The sequence below is a fragment of the Penaeus monodon genome, chromosome 13 (assembly GCF_015228065.2).
Source record: "Penaeus monodon isolate SGIC_2016 chromosome 13, NSTDA_Pmon_1, whole genome shotgun sequence".
NCBI classification, from domain to species: Eukaryota; Metazoa; Arthropoda; class Malacostraca; order Decapoda; family Penaeidae; genus Penaeus; species Penaeus monodon.
The window spans coordinates 28,669,998-28,692,497 of record NC_051398.1 but is presented as its reverse complement, the minus strand read 5'-3'; the positions used below and the strand labels follow the sequence as shown (position 1 = coordinate 28,692,497).

The following is a 22,500-nucleotide window of genomic DNA, read 5'->3' as shown; positions in this document are numbered from 1 at the left end:
TATATAATATATATATAATATATATAATATATATAATATATATAATATATAAAAAATATATATATATATATATTTGAATGTATGCATATAATATAATATATATGTATATATAATTTATATAATAGATATATATATACACATATGTATATATATATATTACACTCACACGCGCGCGCGCGTGTGTGTGTGTGCGTGTGCGTGTGCGTGTGCGTGTGCGTGTGCGTGTGCGTGTGCGTGTGCGTGTGCGTGTGCGTGTGCGTGTGCGTGTGCGTGTGCGTGTGCGTGTGTGTGTGTGTGTATACATATACATATATATATATATATATATATATATATATATATATATATATATATATATATATATATATATATTTCCCGTCTTTTTGATAATACTAAGCGTCACATGTCGTATACCTATTATTGTGTACAGGATTACGACCTTTTAACGGCGATGACCCATTTCTGCACTTAAACCGACAACAGTTTTAATCCCCCTGTACGTGTTATTTAAGCAACATCATGCAACAGTATAATCAATTAACTTTGAGTATCAAGGTAGCATAACAAAACCATAGTGAGAAAAGGCTGCACGCCATTCACGCACACCAAGCACTGGCTATGAGCATGAGGAAAACCTAGGTCAGTAGTATTTACGTTTAATAACAGTTTTTTTTGTGTAATACCGTCCGGGAGTTTGTTTTGTAAAATAAACGTTAATATATTCCATATCTTACAGAGACAAAGCTAAAATTGGGTGTCGTGCTATCCTCATGCATACACCGTCATTGATTTCAGAACATTACAAGGAGCTAACCCGAAAAGCTTAAATCTAAATTATGTATTTATTTCTTGAAAGCTACCAAAACACAAACTCACCAGGTGAAGCTATGTCCCCATTCATGGCGTGTGATCTATGTCGAAGACCAACTGGAGGGATCTCCCCATTCTCATGTCTAACCTCTTCCACCATTGTATGTAATCTGACAGGTGAAATTTTCGTCTGTATTCCCCTGACTGATGCTGCCGGGAGAACGCTCCAAAGTTTTGTACCGCAATAATGGTAAAGCTCTCTGTGTATGCTATTTTATTCTAAATTATATATATTTTTATAAATGTGTGCTACTGCCCTTATTTCATATAAATAGTTAGTAAAGAAAACATTGTTATTAAAGATATGCTTTTAGCAAGTTAAGTAATTTATCGTACGTCGAATATTGCAGGGGACGCAAAATATGGTGCTTTCTTTTAGTTTTGAAGAAATACACTATGGGTTTAATATCATGACTAGCTGGAAACTTAACGGGTACATACTAATGTTGTAAATAAATGAGTAAATATGACTATTCAAAAATCGATCACGTTGTAAGTGTTTTATAGATTTATTTTTTTGTAATAAAACTTTAGGAACGATCTTACAAAAACTCACTGGATGCACCATCACAGCGCATTTCCACTATGTATTTGAGATTCTACGGTTATTGAACACGTAACTCCTTTCAATACATTTCTAAAATCGTAATATATATGTACTTTAGTTACTAATGTAATTCTAGGCTGCCATTTTCTCTTCAAAAAATATATATACAGAAAAAGCATATATCCCTGAAAATACTTACATGTCATAAATGTGGTCTCTGGGAATCTCAATGAAGTTTATCAGAATAATAGTTCACATTCTAAACTTCCAGATGATTTTGATATGTAAACTAAAAGCGCCTTGTAACTTACTAAAGGTAAATATCAATAAAGCAGTAATGAGCTCGAGTGACGTATATATGACGTCATTACTGTCCAATAGGAGATTTGCGTCCGAGGGTATCTAAATTTTCGTTAATCATTAGGCGATAACTGACATATCTATTTTAATTGAAATTCTACTTCTTTTTATAAATTCATTAACTTGGTGAATAACTAAAACATTTCATGATTCATCGGAGAAGACGAGCAGCCGTAAATATTTACCGACACCGAGTATTTGTGTCGAGTCCTTAACGCCATGTTGTTGTTGTTCCTCGACATGAAGCGGGAAGAAGCCGAATTTTGGCCGAATAATGGATCCTTCCCACGGCTCTAGTGAGGTTTGGCCGTTTTACTTGCTGTGGAAAAAATCCTCGTATTTCCAAGATAGCGAAATGAGCGAGACATTAGGTGAAAGCGCGAGGGAAAGAGGGAAGATGGCGTTTAAAATATCGACATGTCTTTGCTGTGGTGTTTCGAGGCGCAGAAGGTCGGCGGCGCTGAGGGCGGCGGGAGGCTCGAAGCGCGCTCGGGGATCTCGCTCTTTGACGCTTCTCTTGAGCCCTTTCTTCCCTGTTTTTCTGAGGCCTTTCAGTCGCTCATTATAGGATGTTCATTGCAGAGTTTTATAAGTCGAAATTGGCGTATTTTGCGTCCTTTCTTGGGCGGTATAGGGATGTCTGCCGACGGTCGAGAGATTTTCAATTAACTTGTCAGGAATGGTTCCAGTGTAAATAAAATAAAATGGGAAATATGTCTTACATCACCCTTTAATCCCAATCCAAACTGCCGTTCAGAGGTTTCCAAGAGATATGACCATGCATTCTGTGGCAGTCAATCAGTCGGCATTGGCTTCCGTCAGCCTGGGCTCCTTCGGCTGTCAGACAGGGTAGATTTTGGCTTTCGAAAAGCATAGAGTGCAAGGCAGACAGGACATGGAAGTGATTGATTGGTGAATTCTAAGACACATCACCCATGACACATGTCACACAAATTGCAAGGAGTTGTTGTAATGTTATGAATAATATATTCAATAATGATGGTGTCAAGCAACCACTGTGACCTCAATACCTGCCAGTACTCCAGCAAAGGGCCTACAAGTCGTGCATATTCTGGCAAGATCAGTTCATATTTTTACAAAAAAGTCACCAGATTGGCAAAGGATTCAAGCAAAGTCAGTTACTGTAATAGGATTTCAAATTCTCAAATCATGGACTTGGAACTGAAGAAACAATATGGAATGGTCATTACAATTATCAAATTGAAATGTGCATAAGCTGCAGTTGGTAGTTTGCCTGTTAGGTAATTTATTTACTTCCACTCTTTGTAAACAGTACCCCTTGTAATCTTTTTCTTGAACACATCATCAAATGATGGTAAAGGTCTACAACAGGACTACACCCATTAGAGACAAAGTCAACAACATCAGCCAGCAATCATGGGGATCCTGAGGGGATTGGGGTGGAAATTTTGTTAATAGCAGGCATTTTAAATAGCAAAAGGAAGTGGAAAAAAAAACTCAACTAAGAATAGTGTTTATGATAAAGAAAATGGAAGATAGAAAGCCGGAGACAAGATTCAGCTCCCAGCCATGGTATTTCCTTTTTAGGGCTACATCCCTGAACCCCCTCTAGTTGCAATATTTCCCTGTGGGGGCTCTGTCCTTGGCCCCCTTTCCAGTCACTGTATTTCCCAACTGGGGCTCCACCCCAGGCTCCCTCTCGATCACCACTGACTGTGCATTTATAAGTATAAATTGGGATTACCTTACGCTTGAAATGAGGATGACTGGAATTTGACACATCTCCAACAAAGATCTGTAGCTGCAATAAAGTTATTGTTTTTCAATGAATTTAGTGTTATCCTGATATCATAACAGCAATAAGAGATTTTTTTCATTAGAAAGTTGTTAAAGAATATGTAAACTCAAGTAGCACTGTGAACAAAGTTCACCTTTGGAATGAGCAATGAGTACAGTGACAGCAGAACTGTCAAATTGCTGGTAGATGGCTGCGCATGCACAAGTATGGATGAATAAAAAAAAAAAAAAATACAGGGGATATGTAATAAAATAGATGGTATCATATATTTAAAGAATGAAGATTTAATAAATATGCTTTTCAGTATAATTTTATATGAATTAAAATACAGAAATTCATTATTAGTACAGTGTATTTCTAAGAGATTAACAATGAGTGACAGTTTAGGTTGGATTACTTTGCAGCTAAGTTGTTTGCTGCAAGGTGAGGAGGGCTGTACTTAGTCTCTGTGCAACATTGACCATGATACATTCACTTAACTCGAATCACTGGCTTCTGCAGGTTAATTTTGATATCAATGACTGTAGTTTTTCATTGCCTACAACACTATGTTCTTAACCCGTTCCTGCCGGGTGACGTGATAGCACGTCATAGCGAACCACATGGTTGGCAGCTTCAGCTTGTACGCGCAGCAACATGCCAGAGCGCGTGGAGAGGGGCTTTCGGCTTAATGCAGCGAACTCCCGTACCCACTGTCTGGCCACTGCCAGATATCACCAGAGTTTAATTGCTCTGAGAGATTTCTAACAACCAGGAATAATGGGTTAAATATTTTCTTACAGTCGGTGCAGTTCTTTTGTATACCTTAACCAAAAAAATTAAGTAGTACATACCCATAACCCTTCACTGCTGGGTGGCATGTACATACATGCCATGGCATGCCCTGACAACATTCTGGGTGGCATGTGTATACATGCTATGGTTCCAACATGATCAATGGGGCTCAGGCCACTATCAATACAGCCCAGGAGGGAGTTCTTTCATACCAGGAAACCACCTGGCGACATTGGGTTAATGAGCACACAAAACACAAAGAGGAGGAGAAAACTGTTGTTAGTCATTTATTAGAAATACAATTGCTTTGCATTCAATACAGCTACAATAACAGAGTACAAATTCTTGGACCATGGAAAACAAAAATATTTCTTATAGTAATATTTGACCACTTATAGTTAAAAAGTAGTAGGTTTACTGACAGAAGAAACTATCTATTGCTTGGAAGTGAAATTAAAAATGTTGCTTTTTCCCCACTATTTTTTTTTGTCTAGAAACAAACTTTCCAGAATAGTATATAATATCCTGAGATGTTATTATCAGTAGAGCATAAAGTTTCAGCACACCATCAAAAGGATAACAAACCCTATATTATAGTAAGATAAGAGATTGCAGGCCTCCTCAATATGCCTGCCAATGTATGGAACTGAATATATGTGGTGGGGTTTTGCTGGGGCAGTAAACTAGGCACCATTGTTTTTAGTCCACAGATTGGTCCACAGCACATGAAAAAAAATGCAAATAGATTGCAGAAAGCAATAGAAAATTTATCCCTAGCAATAACCTCTTAAGGAATCAGTCCCCCCCCCCAATCCCTTGCCCGTTGTTGTCGTGGGGGGGCTTAGGAGGCGGAGACTGGGACCCAATGATGGGGAACTCCCCAACCTTGGGACTCAGCCCTCGACTCAACTAATTTTGCATGGTCTTTATTTTCCTTCCCACTTTTCGTTTCTGTCCCTTCACCAAACCCTTCTGCTATTCACCTCCTAAGGTGTGAGAGCCGTGCTGAAAGGATGAAAGGCTGACTTTGTGCCAGTCCTGAACGGCCTGAGGGAGCCATGGGCACGGTATTCCCCTGATTTAGTTATCTAGCCCTTACCCCAAGGGGACCCTGAGGGGTGGACTGTTTTTATCCCCAACATAATCCAGGCTTACCATGGCCAGTAATGAAAACTTATCCCCACTATTAGGGGCAATGAGGCTTGCCCCTTTATCAAATAGCCCCAATGATGTAAACCCACCAGATTCCCTGACCCCAGGCTCTCCTTTGACCACAGCTCCGAACACTGCAGTAACTACCCCTCATCAATACCTACTAGTACAGTAGCCAACAATCAACCCTTCTCAACTTCAACACATCTACCCCCACAACCTCCAACATCAACCACCTCATCCTCCCTTATGTACAGCCTTATTGCCACCTCCCCTAACACTACCTCCTTAACACTACTCCATCTTCGTCACGCCCCGCCCTTCGACTACCCCTATCTCTACAACAATTTTGAATACCCTCTTCAGCACAGCCAAATGGGACCGATTTTTCGTGATCCCTCCCACAGCTCCCTACTCTGACAACACCCTTCTCTTCCAACAATGTCTCCAAAAACAAGTAGGTAAAGTCTCTTTCCGTAGCCGACCCGACCGCTCCCGTCTTGTCACAGTAACATCCGAAAAACAAGCTACAGCATTAACAAAACTAACAGACCTATATGGTAACCCCATCCTTGCAGAGCCCCATCCAACCCTCAATACTTGCACCGGAACAGTTTCAATCTCCCCAGCAAATTGCCCAATCTATGACAAAGATTGGTTCAGATTGTGGAGAAGATCTACTTGCCTGTCTCACAGACTATGCTACTCCATTCCCCCCAGAGGTCATCAAAAGAAACCCACTAACATAGCCAAAATTACCTTCCGTAGGCATGACCTTCCCTTTAACGTCTACATAGGAGGAGAATCCCTCCCTGTTCGTCCATACCAACCCCCTCCACGTCAGTGCCAAAATTGTTGGCGTCTAGGACACCCAGCCAAACATTGCCGTTCCACAGCCAGATGCCCACTATGTGCCCAACCTGGCCATACCCGATCTAACTGCCCTGCACAATCACGCACATGTGCCAACTGTGGCGGCCCCATAATGTATTTTATAGGGTTGTCCCACCTATAAATTTGAGTCTGAGGTAGCAACTCTCAGATTCAAACTTGGACTCACAGTACGCGAAGCCAGACAAGAAGCACGTTGACGTGGTTTCTCCCTTACTCCTTACTCCAGTAATACTGCTCATTCTACCAATTCTCCTAAACCCACCCCTCCTACATCTAAGCCCCCCTCTTCTACCTCCTACCTTCCCCAGTCACTCTTTTGCCATCCTAAATCCAGACACTCCAATCTCTACTACAGATACTTCAATCACCACTACAATCCCAACACCTTCCCCTCTCCCTCCTCGCACTACCCGTAACAGACAGAACAAACGTTCACCCCCTCTTCCCCTACCACACAATCACCTCCACCTTCCTTTGCTCCTATGCTTGAGACACCAGTCCTCTCTTCCCCCCTCACAAGAAATCCTTTATCCCCCAAAACTCCCGAACCAACTCAGAAGAAGAAACCATTGAAAATGTTCAAGATTACCTAATGAAAACTGACACTCAACCTCCAAATCTTACAACTCCTGCTCCTTCCACACTCCAAGTAACTGCTGATATCCATCCTCCTCCTAACGATATCCGCCCTACACCCCATCCTCCTACCCCTCCCAACACAGCCCATCCCCCCGACCCAACCCCGCCCACATTAACCCTCCCACCATCCCCTCTATCCCTTCCACTCCCTCCTTACGCACGTGAATCCCTTATGTAACTCATTAACTCTCATAAAGTCAATACACACCACCAGACACTCCAATCCCACACATCCTACTGCCGTGCCCACGTTTTGAAACAACTCGTACCTCTGCTTTCCCCCACCTATCCCCCCTTCACCGACCTCCCAACCTATCAGACATCCTTACAGAATCCCACACTTTTTGCTTCAACAACCTATTCTCTTTCCTCAAACGCATACATATTCTTCATCTAATCTAACTCCTTACCATACCCGACCCTAACCCTTTCACTCACCAACTCCTTTGCCCAGCTTAGACAACTAATCACAAACTCAACCACCCTTCCCTAATATTAACTATAGTGCTACATGACCTTAGATGTCTAGCACATTTATCTTGCTTTTAACCATTAACCATTAAGGAATCAGTCCAGGTTATGTCTTGCCGACTTTGGAGGGGCACCAATGATGTCACACGAAGGGAATCCCTGGAAATTACCTAAGAGTATCTGCATGATAGTATAATTTATCAATGTCATTAGTTTTTTCCTTGTTTGCCCTGCAGTGTCCTAAATATACTTCTAGGTTGCAGGGAAATATTATAAACCACAAGTTAAATAGTTCATGGAATTAGTAGCTGAATTCATTCTTAAAACATTTTTATTTGTGTCCTAAGTCACAGATTACTAATAGTATTCCTAACATAGCTGACAGTAGTATTCTCAAATGATTATCATGACTTCCACCAATATTCTAGAAAAATGGAGTTGGATTGGTTCCTTATTTGGCAGTGGATCAGCAGGATGGTCTATAGAATACATTATAGATATCATTTCACCAAAGAGGTGATACCTGCATTACTGCAAGTGGATTTGATATAATGGTTCCTTGTGTTTTAATTTAAAGCTAACAACTCACACAAATGTTTTTGTTGCCTATTTGAAATGTACAAAGAAACATTCATATATTAAGTATGGTTATTTTCAACCTCTGATGGAAATGTCAGAATTTGTCAATCCATTCATTTTCTGTACCTCGTTGATATTGTAGTGCTATGTACCTTTCTGAGTTACTGAACCCAGTGTCATTGCTATAGATAGTTTTTATGGACTAATAGTACTATAAGAGGAAATTTAACATCACAAGCAATCCATCATTACCAAATTTGTTAATATTAGTCATATGGATCTTTTCAGAAGGAATACCACTTTTAATTCAGATTTCTTTCATGGTGAATTGGGATTAGCTGCTTGTTGGAGAATTGCATTTAGAGGTATTTCTGATTATTGGATTTTTACTTTTTCTTTTTCTTTTTCTTTTTCATTTTCATTTTCATTTCTTGTGCAGAGAAAAGGCAAAAATATTCACCTTGTATCACATCTGTGATATAAATTTCCTTTTTCTATATGCCATTTTGTATGTAAAATTACTTGATATTGTATATTTATTTTCATTTTCTGTATTTCCATTATGAAGATAAGGCTTTTGGTTTGCAATAAAATCTACAAATGATAGCTGAATTTCAGTCCATTGCTTTCAAGACTGTTATATCTTAGAGATTTTTCCTTTTTTTATGTTGTGTGTTTATCAGCATTGGTCATTTTTGATGCTCGAAGACATTATCTTCCTTGTGTGCTTTTCAACTGTTTCAAAGTATATGAGAAAATGAAGATGAGGAAATATAAGTTATCAGACTGATAAAGAGATTTTGTAATACTAGTTTCTTCAAAAAGATGAAAAATAAAAAAGAATTAAATTGGTTATAGCTGTATTGCATTGGAGTGTATGCAAGGAAGACAAACTTTTTTCTGTGCAGAAATAACACATACATGGTATAAAAGAGGGAAAAAATATGTAGACTAAGATGTAATTGATTATCTGGCACCCTTCTCAAATTTACTGGTCCCCAAAAGAGGTAAAACATTTTTGATTGCTAGTGGCTAATATTATTTTGCAGACTAATGATTGCCTGTACAATTCTTTAAATGTATAGATATTTGAAACTAGCTTGAACCCCACCCCCCACCCCCCACCCCACCCTAGAACATTCCCCTTAATCCAGGTGCCTTGCAGCCTGCACATGGCCAAAAACCCAGGTATTAGGTTTACTCATACTTTCCCGGTTGTGGAACTTGTAGGCCTGCCCCACACAAACACTTGTGTGCAGTGTCAAGACTCTTTGCCTCCCCTTTGCAGTGTTATAATCCCCCCTCCCAAATCCAAGGTCTATAATTGTCATCTGACATGCTGTATCAAGAAAGTTAATAGATTGCTTTCCTTACACAAACTCCCTATCATCTCTCTAGGTAGTCTATATCTCTCTTCAATGAAAATAATAAGTAACATTTTGTTATTTGCCTTTATTTCATCGTCTTCTTCTTCCAAGTTACTAAAATTTGTTGTAATACACCCTCCACTGAAGGTCATAGTAAGCAGGAAATGGTGTCTTCCCTGGTATTGATAATCTTCCAGTCATGGCTCAGGGATGATAATTTCTGCACTTATTTGCTGATGGAAATAATGCAAGATCCCATTCCTAGATGGCCACAGAGTCTAGTCTTCCTGCAAGTTTGTGCATGTGTGGGGAGTCATTCCCATAACCCTGTACTTCAGCTGAAGTTATCCTAATGGAATATTCCCAGTACCCTGCCCCCCCCCCTTTTTTGACAGTATATTCACTTCACACAGTCCTCCACCAGCCCCCCCCCCCCCCCAAAAAAAAAAAAAAAAAAAAAAAAAAAAAAAAAAAAAAGTTGTCATGTCACCTAGATCCAAGAGGTTTAAGGTATTCACCAATTCAGAGTGCCTGTAAAACAAGTGCTGTACCTTTTGGTAATTAGCTATCAATAATATTTCTAACTGTAAACCTAAATTTCTCAGGTTGAGGGAACCTCTACCCCAGTATCTGGAGATATCAGCTGCAGTGTGGAGACAACAATGTCATCACCTGTGTTGCTTGGTGGACAGGTGGTAATGGAGAACAATGGAATGATGATGGAGGGGTCAGAAGATGTGGTGATGGATGGGACACAAGTGGTGATGGAAACCCCTCAGGTTGTCAGTTCCCAAGTGATGATTGAAGGGTCACAAGTCATGATGGAGGAGGGAGATGGAGCAGAGTTTGGAGCATCTGTTTTGAATCCACCCCACCATGGCACAGTGACAGAAGCCATTGGAGATCCAGTTTCAGTGAAGGAGGAGGACTTAGAAAATGGACAGTATGCTCACAATCAGCCAATCCTTAGCCTGGAGCAGCCCAATGTCCATGAGGCTGTCATGGGCACAGGGACTCTGGAAGATAACCAGGAAGGAGAAATTCTCCTGAGGAACCTGGTGAATGAGACCTTTCACTCCTCAGCTGGTGCTGCCCATCCCCATGACAATATCATTGTTACAACTAGCACAATCACCACTGATCCCATGCACACTATCCAGCAGCCCCTCCAGCAAGCAAATATGATAACAGGAACAGGAAGTGATACAACTAGCATGACAGATATTTCAAATAGTATTCCACCAGCAACAACCCCTACTAAAATAGTAATACAAACTAATCAAGGATCCCCAGTGAAGTCTAATGCCGGACATTTTCTTATACAAGTGGGTGGCAACCCAGTGGCTGTGAGCCAGCCTCAGGTTGTCACTGTGGGAAACAAAAAGCACATCATCATCCGTGCAGGCACCAATCAGACAGCACAGCAGGTGATTCCCAGCCAGGAAGAGGTTGAGGCAGCGGCCCAAAGTGGTGTCTTCCGTGTGATAATACCTGAAGGAACAACTAAGTATACAAAGGGTCTGACTGTACCTGTTGGCCAGAATGAACCAGTGAGAAAGCATGTACAAATTAATCTTTCTGATGGAACTTTAAAAAAACAGTCAAGGTATATGACCCACACTTCACAAACACAAGGAAATTATGAGGAAGACTTTGCATCAGGGAGTGATGCCAAGAGGTTTTATGAGTGTCCAACATGCAATAGTAAATTCATGCGGCCTCTCTACTTGCGGTAAGTACACTTATCTCTCTCTCTCTCTCTCTCTCTCTCTCTCTCTCTCTCTCTCTCTCTCTCTCTCTCTCTCTCTCTCTCTCTCTCTCTCTCTCTCTCTCTCTCTCTCTCTCTCTCTCTCTCTTCTTTCTTTCTTTGTTATTTCTTATCTTTGTCTTTTTTTTCCTTCTTTATTACATAATCTTAAGTTTTTCATCTCTTCAGTATCTTCTTGGTGGGGAAAAATGCCTTCTAATTTTTATATTTGCAAATCATAGGAATGTGAAAATTATAATTTGCTTATAGATTTGTTTTTGTGAAATCTGTTTATAAATCTGTCAATTATATGAAAACCTGGAGGGTTTTGATGTACCGTACATTTACCATACTGGTAGCAGAATTCTTAGGAAAAATAATAAAAAAGAAATGTACATACAGGGCCACCCCATCACTAAAGATTATTCATGGAGTTAAAGTCAGTGAGAATTTAGAGATGCATATAAGATACATCTGTAATGATAAGATTTTAGAAAGAATGATACATTCAAATTAACTCCTTACATTGTCAAGGATTAGCTTGCTTCATTCCTGTTAGTTCCTAGGTGTGTGGCTTGTAGGGAGGCCCCATACAAACATTAGTGTATGGTATCAGGACTTCTTGCCTCCCCTTTACAGTATTATTTCTTTTTCTGTATAGGCCTTTTCTGCTTGGTTGCCATTTTCCAAGGTGTATATTTGATATGCTGTATCAATAGGTTACTAGACTGTTTCCTATAATAAGATTCCATATCACCATTTTAGGTAATCTGCAACTCAGTTCAAGAAAAATAACAAAGAGAGAGAGAGAGAGAGAGAGTGTGTGTTGTGTTGTGTTGTGTTGTGTTGTGTTGTGTTGTGTTGTGTTGTGTGTGTGTGTGTGTGTGTGTGTGTGTGTGTGTGTGTGTGTGTGTGTGTGTGTGTGTGTGTGTGTGAGAGAGAGAGAGAGAGAGAGAGAGAGAGAGAGAGAGAGAGAGAGAGAGAGAGAGAGAGAGAGAGAGACTGCACCATTTGTGCAGGAACAGATTCCTGAGCATAAAAATAGTGTTCTCCCAGGAGCCAGCACTCTTCCAGCCATGGCTCACAGATGGTACTTTCCAACTCCATTTACTAGTGGAGATAATGCAAGAGCCCCCTCCTAAATGCCCACTGAGTCTAATCTTTCTCTAAGAGTTTTATACTCATGATGAGGGATTCCACATTGGACTTACTGAGTTGGTTGCTTGACTTTGAAGTAGATGGGAGAAATGCATTTTAAACTCACTTAGTATAAACATCATTTTGTAGCTAGTGCAAAATATCAGAAAGTGAAGATAAATATAACATGATTGTGACATTATAATGATCTGGAGACAAGTGACAATTACTAGAAGTCAAAGGAGGATTCTAATAAGGTTGATTTAGGTGAACCAATGAATGATGATGTAGATGTACATATAGGTAGGCATGCACTCACATAAAATATAGATGATTTAGCTATTTTCTTTCATACATAGTTTATTCCAGCTAGTAATTGGCTGACACTAGCTGACTTGCTTTCTTGGTATGCAAAGGGTAGTAAGTCCTGGCACAGGAAATTCTATACAATGAAGAAGGGGTTTGCCAACTTACAACAGAAACCCTCAGAAGTGCATCAAAGCACATCGGGGTGCGTGCCAGCGCTGTCAATTTCTAGAATTAGTCTGCTAATGTCGAAAACAAAAGTTATCAATGCAGCTGCATGGAGAAATCGTAATTGTAAAGCATATATTTCTGATTATTAATATGTTTAAAGGCTATGAAAAATTAACAATATATTCAGTAATTACTATGTACATCAGATCATCATCTTCTTCTTCTTCTTCTCCTCCTCCTCCTCCTCCTCCTCCTCCTTCCTCCTCCTCCTCCTCCTCCTCCTCCTCCTCCTCCTCCTCCTCCTCCTCCTCCTCCTCCTCCTCCTCCTCCTCCTCCTCCTCCTCCTCCTCCTCTCTCCAATCTTGTGGTATTTTCTATTACAACTCTCTTATTGAAAGTTTCTTTGATATAGTAAACATAACAAGTGAGATGTAAGGTGTTTGTGATGTACGTAAATTAGAAAATGTTTAGGATTCATCTATGTAGAATATTGACAGTATTGGTGAGTGCAGAGTTAGCTGCTCATGAGTAATATTAGGATCCTAGGAAACAAATTTACCCTCTCACTTCACTCATTGCTGCAGTATAAATGATTGTTAAGATAATGAGATACCCATTTTTGAGGTGCTGTTTCTCCTCAATAACTGCAGCCAAACAACTGTTTAGTATACATAACTCAACAGGACTGGACACACATAATAGTGATGGGACACCGTCCTGGTGTCTACCACGATTTGGTAGGATATCAACCTAGAGTGGAGCATTTAAAAGTTTTAGTAGTATTCTCTCTATCTATCTATCTATCTATCTATCTATCTATCTATCTATCCATCTGTCTATCTATCTATCTATCTGTCTATCCCCCCCCCCCCTTCATTGTCATATTGTCATCTTTCTTCAGGTGTATACTCATTTACTATCTTTCACACTTATGGATACATGTGTTTTATGACACTTTTTCTATGCTGTGAAATTTCCTTTAAATACCCAAAAGAAACATGAAAACTTTTTATAGAATAGAACTTTACTGACTGCATCCTAAGTATTGTATTAAATTATCATCCTCACAGTTTTATGTGTGTTAGATATTCTGACTGTAATTATAGAACAGAATAACATCCCAATGCTTTTGGGATGTTAGAAAGAGAAACAGTAACACATTAAAAAGAGATAGTATCTCTACAAAACAAGGTAACATCATGTAGAAATGTCTAGGAATAGCTGTAGTTTTTTTATTAAAAAATACTCATGACCATTACATGGAATGTAAATAAAACTTGTATTCATATTGAAGACATCAAAAGGCCACATTTGGTTTCTCAAGAGGGCATGCAAATATGTATCATGAATAACACTTTTCAATATCAGTCAATCTTAGCTTCCTATCATCCAGGCAGTTTATCAGTCTTTAATCTTATAGAAGAGGTATGAATGAGAATGAATATCTTCACAGCATAAGAAATATATTTAACTGGTTTCAGTTTTATTGTTGTCTGAATACATGCATTTCTGACAAAGGTATAATCAAAACCAGTCAAATGCATGTGTCTTTTAAAGTAATAGTAATAAAAGTAATATTAATATTGAATATATAACATTCCCACCTTTATCCCACTGCAATGCAAACCTTAAAAAATAAATAAATAAATAAAAAATAATAATTTTCCAACTTTCACCAATGCAAGTTTTGGTTCCAGGCATTTGAAAGACTCAATTTAATAGACCAAAAATATCATTGCCATATATTCAAGTGTTAGTAAAGTTTAAAAAGTTATTATAATTACTCCTTGTACATGAATGAACTCATTGATGCAGGTAGAGAATTACATACATGCCATGTCCACTGTGATTTTAGTTTAATAATTTTGCTTCTACATAGATGGCTCTTATAAAACAATATAATGCATATATAGATGTATTTATAAGTATCTAGATGTATAAAAAGTAAAGAGACGATGATATTCCACAAGTTATCTTTGCATAGAGGAGCAATATGGAAAAAGGAAAAGGTCAAAGGTTTAGCAGAATGAAAATACCATACAGCACCAGAATTACTACTTTACACTCAATACAATTCATTCACGAGAAAATAGAGGCAGGAAAATATAATTGGCTGAGACAGAGGAGGGCCTACAAGGAGTGGGGACGGGGGGTTCAGTTAGGTGATATTGTTGTAGAGGTTTAAGGAAACTTGCAATACCAGATTTAATAGGGGACACTAAATACAACTTGTTTCTTGGTGAAAAGTTATAAGGAAAAAATCTGACAAACTTATCTAGAATACAATGAAAAGGACCAGGGGTTTTAATGGGTATTGGGAGGTTGCCATTTTCAGTTTTTAGAGGCCCTATTTTGTTTCATGGTTTATTCCTGATGAAATAACCAGTCAGCTAGAAACAAAAATCACCTCATTCTTCACTACCCCATTTCTTTATCTGCATCATCTTGCCTGAAGTTTGTTGTTGTTATGTAAGAGCTTAAGCTTGAAAAAGCAAAATAATGGCTTTAGCATAAAGTGAAAGGAAATCCTACTTCTCCCCTCTTCTCTCTTCTCTTTCATTTTCACTTTTATATTTTACTTGTTTTGTGACCAACAGAAAGCACATGCGAAGTTGTAAAAAGGAAGAGGTTAAAGTAGAAAAGGCTCCCTTGTACATGTGTTCTTTCTGCAAGATGACGTTCAAGACAAAACCTCAGATCTCCCAGCATTTTCTGAAGTGTTTCCATAGCCCCTACGGCAAAAAAGCTTCTGCAGTCAAGGTTCGTCTGTTGAATTTTTGTTTGCCATCTTTAAATTTGAGAATTCTTGGATCTTTGAAACATTTCGTATTTGAAACGGATGCTGTCATGTCTTACGCCTTTTTCGAGTGTTAAGTCTGTAATAGCTTGAATGGTTAGTGAACTTGTTAATTGCTTTTCAGTAACAGTTATATATTTTTGCATGCAACTGAATGTTCTCATTTATCATTCCATTTCATCCTGCCTAATTTCTGAAGCTTGATGATATTTATCATTTTATGTTTTATGTTCATATTTTATTTATACTGTGTAAATGAATATCATTTATTTGTGTTTGTCACATGAGAATGTATAAATGTTTTGAAAAAAAAAGAATAATAGTAATGCTACATGTTGTTTCAGAATAGAACTTCCAAGACTTTTTTTTTTTTTTTATCATTTGATAGGAAATTACTGTTTAATATGCCGGACATGAGTTATTGTCTCCTTTCATTACTAATTAACCTTTTATTTTTTTTTTATCTTATGTCATTGGAAAATCATTGTGTTAACACTGCATTCATTTAAGAAATGTTTTTACCTCACTTATGAAATTAAAAATTTACAAATTCTCTAATCACATATTTTATCTGAATACTTTTTATTTCACAAATATGTTATCAAGAGTGCCTAAACTATTCAAGAAAATGCTGTATTTTCCTCTGTCGATTTCTCCTTTATATCCATTGATAAGCCCATGTTTCTCAGAGGAAAAATGAGGAGAAAGAGGTAGAACCAACACCAGCCAAGCGTGGGAAGGTGGAGACCGTTGATCTGGATCCCTCTCTGGAGCAAGCTGTGCAATTCAGATGTCAGGTGAGAGTTGACCTTCAACTTCATAATATACTGAACTATTATTCATTTTTCTAGGCCACCTAGACACTTGCATTATTCACTAATATGCTATTGATTACATCCCTTAGATCTACAAAGAGGGTTACATAGAAAGGCTTGGTAGGAGAATGCAACCATAATTTCTAGGTTTAAGGATCACTGTGAAGGTGAAGATTTATGAAGTGATTTGTGCGCTGAATCCCCCAAGGATTAGCTTACCTCAAAATGAATTAGATATAAGCCATGATTTTGTTATCATTTCATTTTATTAGCTTGTTTTTATGCCAGTGTCCCTTTCTCCAAACTTGCAATATAATTATTGCTATCTTGTTTGTATCTTTGAGAAATTATTATATTAAACTTGAAGCAAAAATGATTACTTTAGTCAAATAAGTTACATATATGTAATTATAAGAAGGTTATCTGCATAATGGTATGTAAAACAAGATATTACATCATTACTGATAATTCCCTACAGGACTGTGATCGCACCTTTAACAAAGAGCGCCAGTACAGCAGCCACATCAAGAAGTGTACTAAAGTGTCTGTCCATGATCTGTCTGGAGCCAGACAGGAGATTGGTGGAGCAGAAGAGGAAGAGGAAGAGCCAGAACCTCAAGAAGACCCCTTTGCAGACCCAGACCCACTCCCTGCTCCAGCCAGAAGAGGGAGAGGACCAGGGAGAAGAGGGAGACCACCAGGAAGGGGGAGTCACACTACCTCAAGAGTGGGAGCAAGAAATTCTGCCCAGCTTTTCGATGGGAGTAGGTTTGATGGAGACATGAGTTTATTTGCTCTTAATTTTACAGATATCAGCACTAATCAATGAAGCAAAGAAATTAATAAGATAATGTTTCAGCTCCTCCAGTACCAGCCTCCAAAGGCCTCTTAGTGGCAGACAATGAGGGATTAGTCCGCAGCACAACTGGCCTAGCCCACACAGTACAACTTAGCCTTGAGACTGCTAGCCAAGAAGGGGAACCACAGCCTACTGCCTTAGTTGCAGATTCCAAGGTAAGAGTAAATTGGACTTGCATTTTAACTGTTTTCTTCAGACTAATTTCATTCTCTTTGTATCCTCCTTTCTCCTTATCCTCCACTTCCTCTTTCCCTCCCTTTACCCTGCATGCTTGTGCTCCTTCATTTCCTATACCTGCTACCTTACCCCAACACTGTTTTCATTTCATCTTGTATATCATGATTTTCCCCCTGATATTTTTGTGTGTAGAGGGGAGAGACAAAACTAACACATGATTTTTATGATGTAGTTAGATAAGTTCTGAACTGTTAAACAGAAAAGAATTGCTTCTTGTATCCAGGGTGTAAGAGGAAGAGAGAAGCCCCCTCAGGCCTGGTCTCTGGTATGTGCCCTCTGTCAGAAAATGTTCATAACCAAGGCAGCATTGGCACATCACGTTATGACAGAACATGGACCTGACCTCGAGCATATGCGAAATATTCTTGATGGAAAATCAAATGACAGCCAACCCTTGTTCAGGTGATTGGAGTGAAGTATAATGTATAAAAGAATCTCTGAATACCAAAATGGTTTTTAGTCACATAGTATACACTGAATAATGCATTTAACAATATTTAAAATGCTGACAAAAAATTATATATATGTCACTTAGGTTGTGTTATATTTACTCTTGATACAGTTCATATTGTTATTGTTATTGTTATGCCACTACTTTTACTACCTGTGCTGCTGCCACAGTGTACACTCTTATATTAATTTATATGTTATAGATGCCCAGTTTGCAGTCTTAATTATCAGACAGAAGACCAGTTTATTGAACATATGGTCCTTCAGCACACTACTCGCCTCCAGGAAACATATACACGTCTCCAGGGACAGGTAAGGAAGGTCCTTTTTTATACATCCATTTAATTGATCTTTTTTTTCTAGTTATATTAGTTTGATTCTACTGTTCATGTTTTCATGACTAACAGAGTCATGTTCTTGCTGCAGATTCAAGATAAGTTTATGGGTCTATGTAATGAAAGAAAAAAAGCAGTTAATGATGATTGGGATTAGATTTGAAGTTTCCTATTTTTGACAGGGGAGATGAGTAAACTTGTATATTAATCTTTTTGTAAATAAAAAATTTAGGTCACTTATAAGATTATTTTTACCTGAGTTGCTTGATACTTATTCCTATGATATTAATTTAATCAGTATGCAGTTTCTTCTGAAATTACAGCCCTTCACATGAATTAAGTATCTTAGTTAAATATCTGTTTCATTTTCAGACTATTGGTTTTAAAGCTTGATGTATTCCTAGTACCTCAGAAAAATTTGCTCTTTGAGATTCATCATATTATCACTAAATTTTGTACTGGTACTATCACAATGAATACAGTATGCCCTTCTCACCAATGATTAGCAAAGATTTTTCCCATCAGACTGCAAACTTCGTGTGTTCCCTCTGCTCATTAGTCCTGCTCACTAAGAACCTCTTAGTAGAACACATGAGTCTTGTCCATCTAGAGGAGTTGGAGAAACTGGCCCAGGGAGATACACATGTAGAAATGCTGTCCAAGGCCTCCAGCAGCCAAGGAACCCCAATTAAGGACTCACAAAGCCATTCTTCATTGCCACAACAGGAGGGACAAAGTGAGATGAGTTTAAAGTCACATACAAAATGAATTTCAATTTTGATAAAAAAAACTGTGTACACCACAAAGATAATTATTTTTTTGTTTATTTATTTATTTTTTATTACTCACATTTAATCTGCAGCTGGCATCTCAATGATGAGAACCATTACTATTATTTAGACTGGTGGAAGTAGTATACATCATTATCCTTAGAATTGTTTGTAACCAGCTTGTTTACAGTATTAAGTGGTGCAGTCTCTCAGTTTCAAATTTGGTATATGTTTTGATACTGAATGTTTATACTGATTTCAGTTTGGAATTAAAGATTAATGTATTGATATTAAGTGTGATGTTTACATAGGATAACTGTGATTGTTATTAGAATAATAGTGTCATATTTAAGCAGAAAAATGGTTATTTAAATAGATTACATAAGCAAAGATATATCATGAAATCTAAGTATATGGCTATTATAGGTTATCATCTTGAGCTCTTTGTCTTAAAACCTTTTACATTTTTGTTTTGATTTTATGCAGCTCATCTCTCATAATTTGCTTCTGAAGGTTTAAAAGAGACAGTGCAAGAACCCATCAAAGTGGAGCAGCCAGAGGAGCCCCTTGAGTGTGGGTTCTGTGGAGAAGAAATCAGCAACCAAGTGGACATGGTAGGTTATGCAGCCAGGTGTGGTAAGACTGTAAGGAGTTTTGTATAGATCAAATATGATATATTAACCCAATGGTGCTGAATGCATGCACCAACTACTTTATTTTTATTTTTGTTAATTCTGTTTACACACTGATGTCTTCACCACTACTTAGCTACCAAGTAGTCAATTACTAGGCCTACCTGATCGCAGGGGTTTACCTCGTTCCTGAGTTTTTTAGTAAATAGAATTTTTATTTCCGTCATGGTTATCATCATTATTTACATTTTTGTTATTATGACATTGTTGACCGTGTGATACTTATTTTCCCCCAGCCATATGGCACCACATGCAGTCAGCTAGATGAACATTTTGAAGTACAGGAAGCACATGTTTTCTTCACTATGTTGTAGCATTTATGATCTGTCAATAAAGGAAACCAGAAAGAAATTTAAGCCTACTTTAGAGGGCTGTACTTCAGTGACCAGTCAGAACTAAACTAGTAAACAAATATTTAATACACTCAACATATACTTCTCTGCTGGCATATGAGTTCATTGTGTCAGTGCAAGAAAATATGCCACCCAGGGTGAGAGGTTAACCCTTTCCCGACAGGTGGCATGTACTTACATGCCATGGCATTCCTGGACTATCTGCCGGGGTCATGTACGTACATGCCATGGTGTATGTATGGCAATGCCATGAGTTTTTTTACAATTACAGCAAAATAATATTTTTTTGCCACTGAAAAAGTGATTAAGTAGTTTTTAACACTTTTTCTCATTTTTCCTATACTATGCATTTCATAAAGGCTTCTCAGGCCTCCGAGGTTAGCGCAAAAAAAAATTACGTCGGTAATCGACTATATTGACCAGAGATATTATATAGTATTCACGAAGTGATGATGTAAAACCAAGTGAAAATACCAATATGTATTTTTGAAAAAAAAAAAATCATGTATTTATAAAAACACTGAACATAAAAGTATATCCATATGGAAGTGATAATATAAACCTGTTGAAACTAAAGTTATCTTATAGAATAACTTAAAAAAAAAAATGCAAAAAAAAAATACAACAAAACCTACGGTTTCAAGTCCATGATGCCACCCACTGCTTATTTTATTCAGATTATAGAGTGAATAATGATCAACTGTGGAGTCTATGTAACAACAGAAATATCCTACAGTCTTGATTTATCAGGAAATATGGCAAATAGAGACCTTGGAAAATGATAATTTTGAAAATACAGAATAGGCTCTTAGTATTACGAAGAAAAGGCAAGGGATGCTGGTATTGGGCATGAGTGGTCGCACATGCTAGGGTGACGATATAACCCCCGGAAGCGAGGCCCGTCCCACTACGAATATTACCCATCGGAAAAGGTTTTTAATAGTAATTGTAGCAATAATTTTTTTTTTTTTTTTTTCTGAAATTTCGAGGATTGGTGTAAACAAGGATGGGCCTACTAATTGATGCCTTGAGATGATAGGGTGCTATCTATGTGTAAGCAAAATAAAATACAACCACAGGGAACAATGCATGTCTACATTTTAATTGTTATTTTATATTGACAAAATGTTGGGTAATAAGTACAAAAAGAGGAAGTAATCATGAATATTGACCACGGGTTTGGAAAACACTACTTTGAGTCACATGCGTTGAGACAGATGAAGATGGCTCCCTCATGGACTTAGGGATAACGTTGATGTCCAAAGGTAAAGACACAAAGAGCCTGCTACATTTGGCAGATGGTCGTGTGGATGACGGGTTTCCCAGAAAAAAACCGTTCCTTATACGGAAGAAACCAAAGGCAGAGCTGGCAATGCAAGGTGGGGCTATAGTTGAAAAAAAGAATCATGTTGAATTTTTTTGCTATAAACCCATGATTTGGGAAAAGGAAAATGTTTAGTTGGGTTTTAACCACAGAAGATAATATTGCCCTTTTGTGGCTGCATATTTAGTTATTATGTATTTTTTTATAAATTTTTTATTTCTTTAGAGTTTATGGGGAGATTGATATTCAAGATATTTTAATAATATCTTTCAATGCTTAACCCGTAATCTGTATTGTAGGAGTGTCAACAAGTATTCCCAAGCATTTGACTTTTGCGGCATGTTCGAGAAGTTTGCACAGAGGTGAGCCAGTCAATAAGTCCCACTGTGTCAAGAGGAGGAAATTTTAAATGCCCAAAAACCAGGGGGTGTCACCTGTCTTTTCACCAGGTAATTTTTTTTTCTTTTTCTTCTTCTTCTTTTTCTTTTTTTTATGATTGGTTCTCTCATACATTTTCCATCTTAATTCAATATCCAATTAGAAATATTCAAAGTGTTTTTAATTTGTGAAGTTGTAATAGAGAACACAATGAATTATGTCTTTTCTACCAGACTTTTCTCTCTTTTTCTCTCTCTTTTCCTAGGTAAAACTCCTGTTCAAGCACATGGAAGAGGTTCATAAAATTGTCGTCCCGAGGGAATTCAAAACATTCAAGGTCTGGCCATGTTTTACCAGTGGCTTACCCTGGAGGAGAAGAAGTACAATGTCCGATACATTCGGGACACCCCCTGCATTGAGAAGAATGATGTGAAACTTATACAAAAAGGTGTGCCAAGATTCCATACTGCAAAAGGTTAGTTTCTCTCTCTCTCTCTCTCTCTCTCTTTCCTCTCTTTCTTCTGGAGTTTTTTTTTTTAAGTAATTATTCATACATAAGCAGAATAAAAGGTGTAAGTTGGGAGGCCCTAGCTCAAAAAAAGAATTAGAGAAAAAAAACTAAACAGGGGGGGGGCGGGCATTTTTTTTTTTTTTTTTTTTTGGGGGGGGGGGGTAAAAAAGGCCATTGGGGGGAAT

At 38.0% G+C, this 22,500-nt stretch overlaps 2 protein-coding genes across 5 annotated transcripts in view; one reads left to right on the top strand and one right to left on the bottom strand.

Moving 5' to 3' along the window:
• Nucleotides 1-1,003, bottom strand: part of LOC119580231 (sterol O-acyltransferase 1-like) — a 31,145-nt gene extending 30,142 nt beyond the window's left edge. Inside the window, exon 1 of the mRNA XM_037928250.1 lies at nt 877-1,003. Within this exon, the coding sequence (XP_037784178.1) occupies nt 877-970 (94 nt within the window). The 5' untranslated portion in view covers nt 971-1,003. The remainder of the gene's footprint in view (nt 1-876) is intronic.
• Nucleotides 1,004-2,000: 997 nt separating this feature from the next.
• LOC119580229 overlaps nt 2,001-22,500 on the top strand; it is a 45,025-nt gene continuing 24,525 nt past the window's right edge. Inside the window, exons 1-11 of one of the 4 annotated variants that reach the window (XM_037928246.1) lie at nt 2,001-2,078; nt 8,355-8,431; nt 10,039-11,165; nt 15,392-15,554; nt 16,281-16,388; nt 16,885-17,170; nt 17,266-17,420; nt 17,726-17,904; nt 18,156-18,264; nt 18,813-19,023; nt 19,571-19,671. In XM_037928246.1, coding sequence (XP_037784174.1) covers nt 10,096-11,165; nt 15,392-15,554; nt 16,281-16,388; nt 16,885-17,170; nt 17,266-17,420; nt 17,726-17,904; nt 18,156-18,264; nt 18,813-19,023; nt 19,571-19,671 — 2,382 coding nt within the window. In that variant the 5' untranslated portion in view covers nt 2,001-2,078; nt 8,355-8,431; nt 10,039-10,095. The remainder of the gene's footprint in view (nt 2,079-8,354; nt 8,432-10,038; nt 11,166-15,391; nt 15,555-16,280; nt 16,389-16,884; nt 17,171-17,265; nt 17,421-17,725; nt 17,905-18,155; nt 18,265-18,812; nt 19,024-19,570; nt 19,672-22,500) is intronic. The other 3 variants (XM_037928247.1, XM_037928245.1, XM_037928248.1) reach the window with 3 other exon arrangements.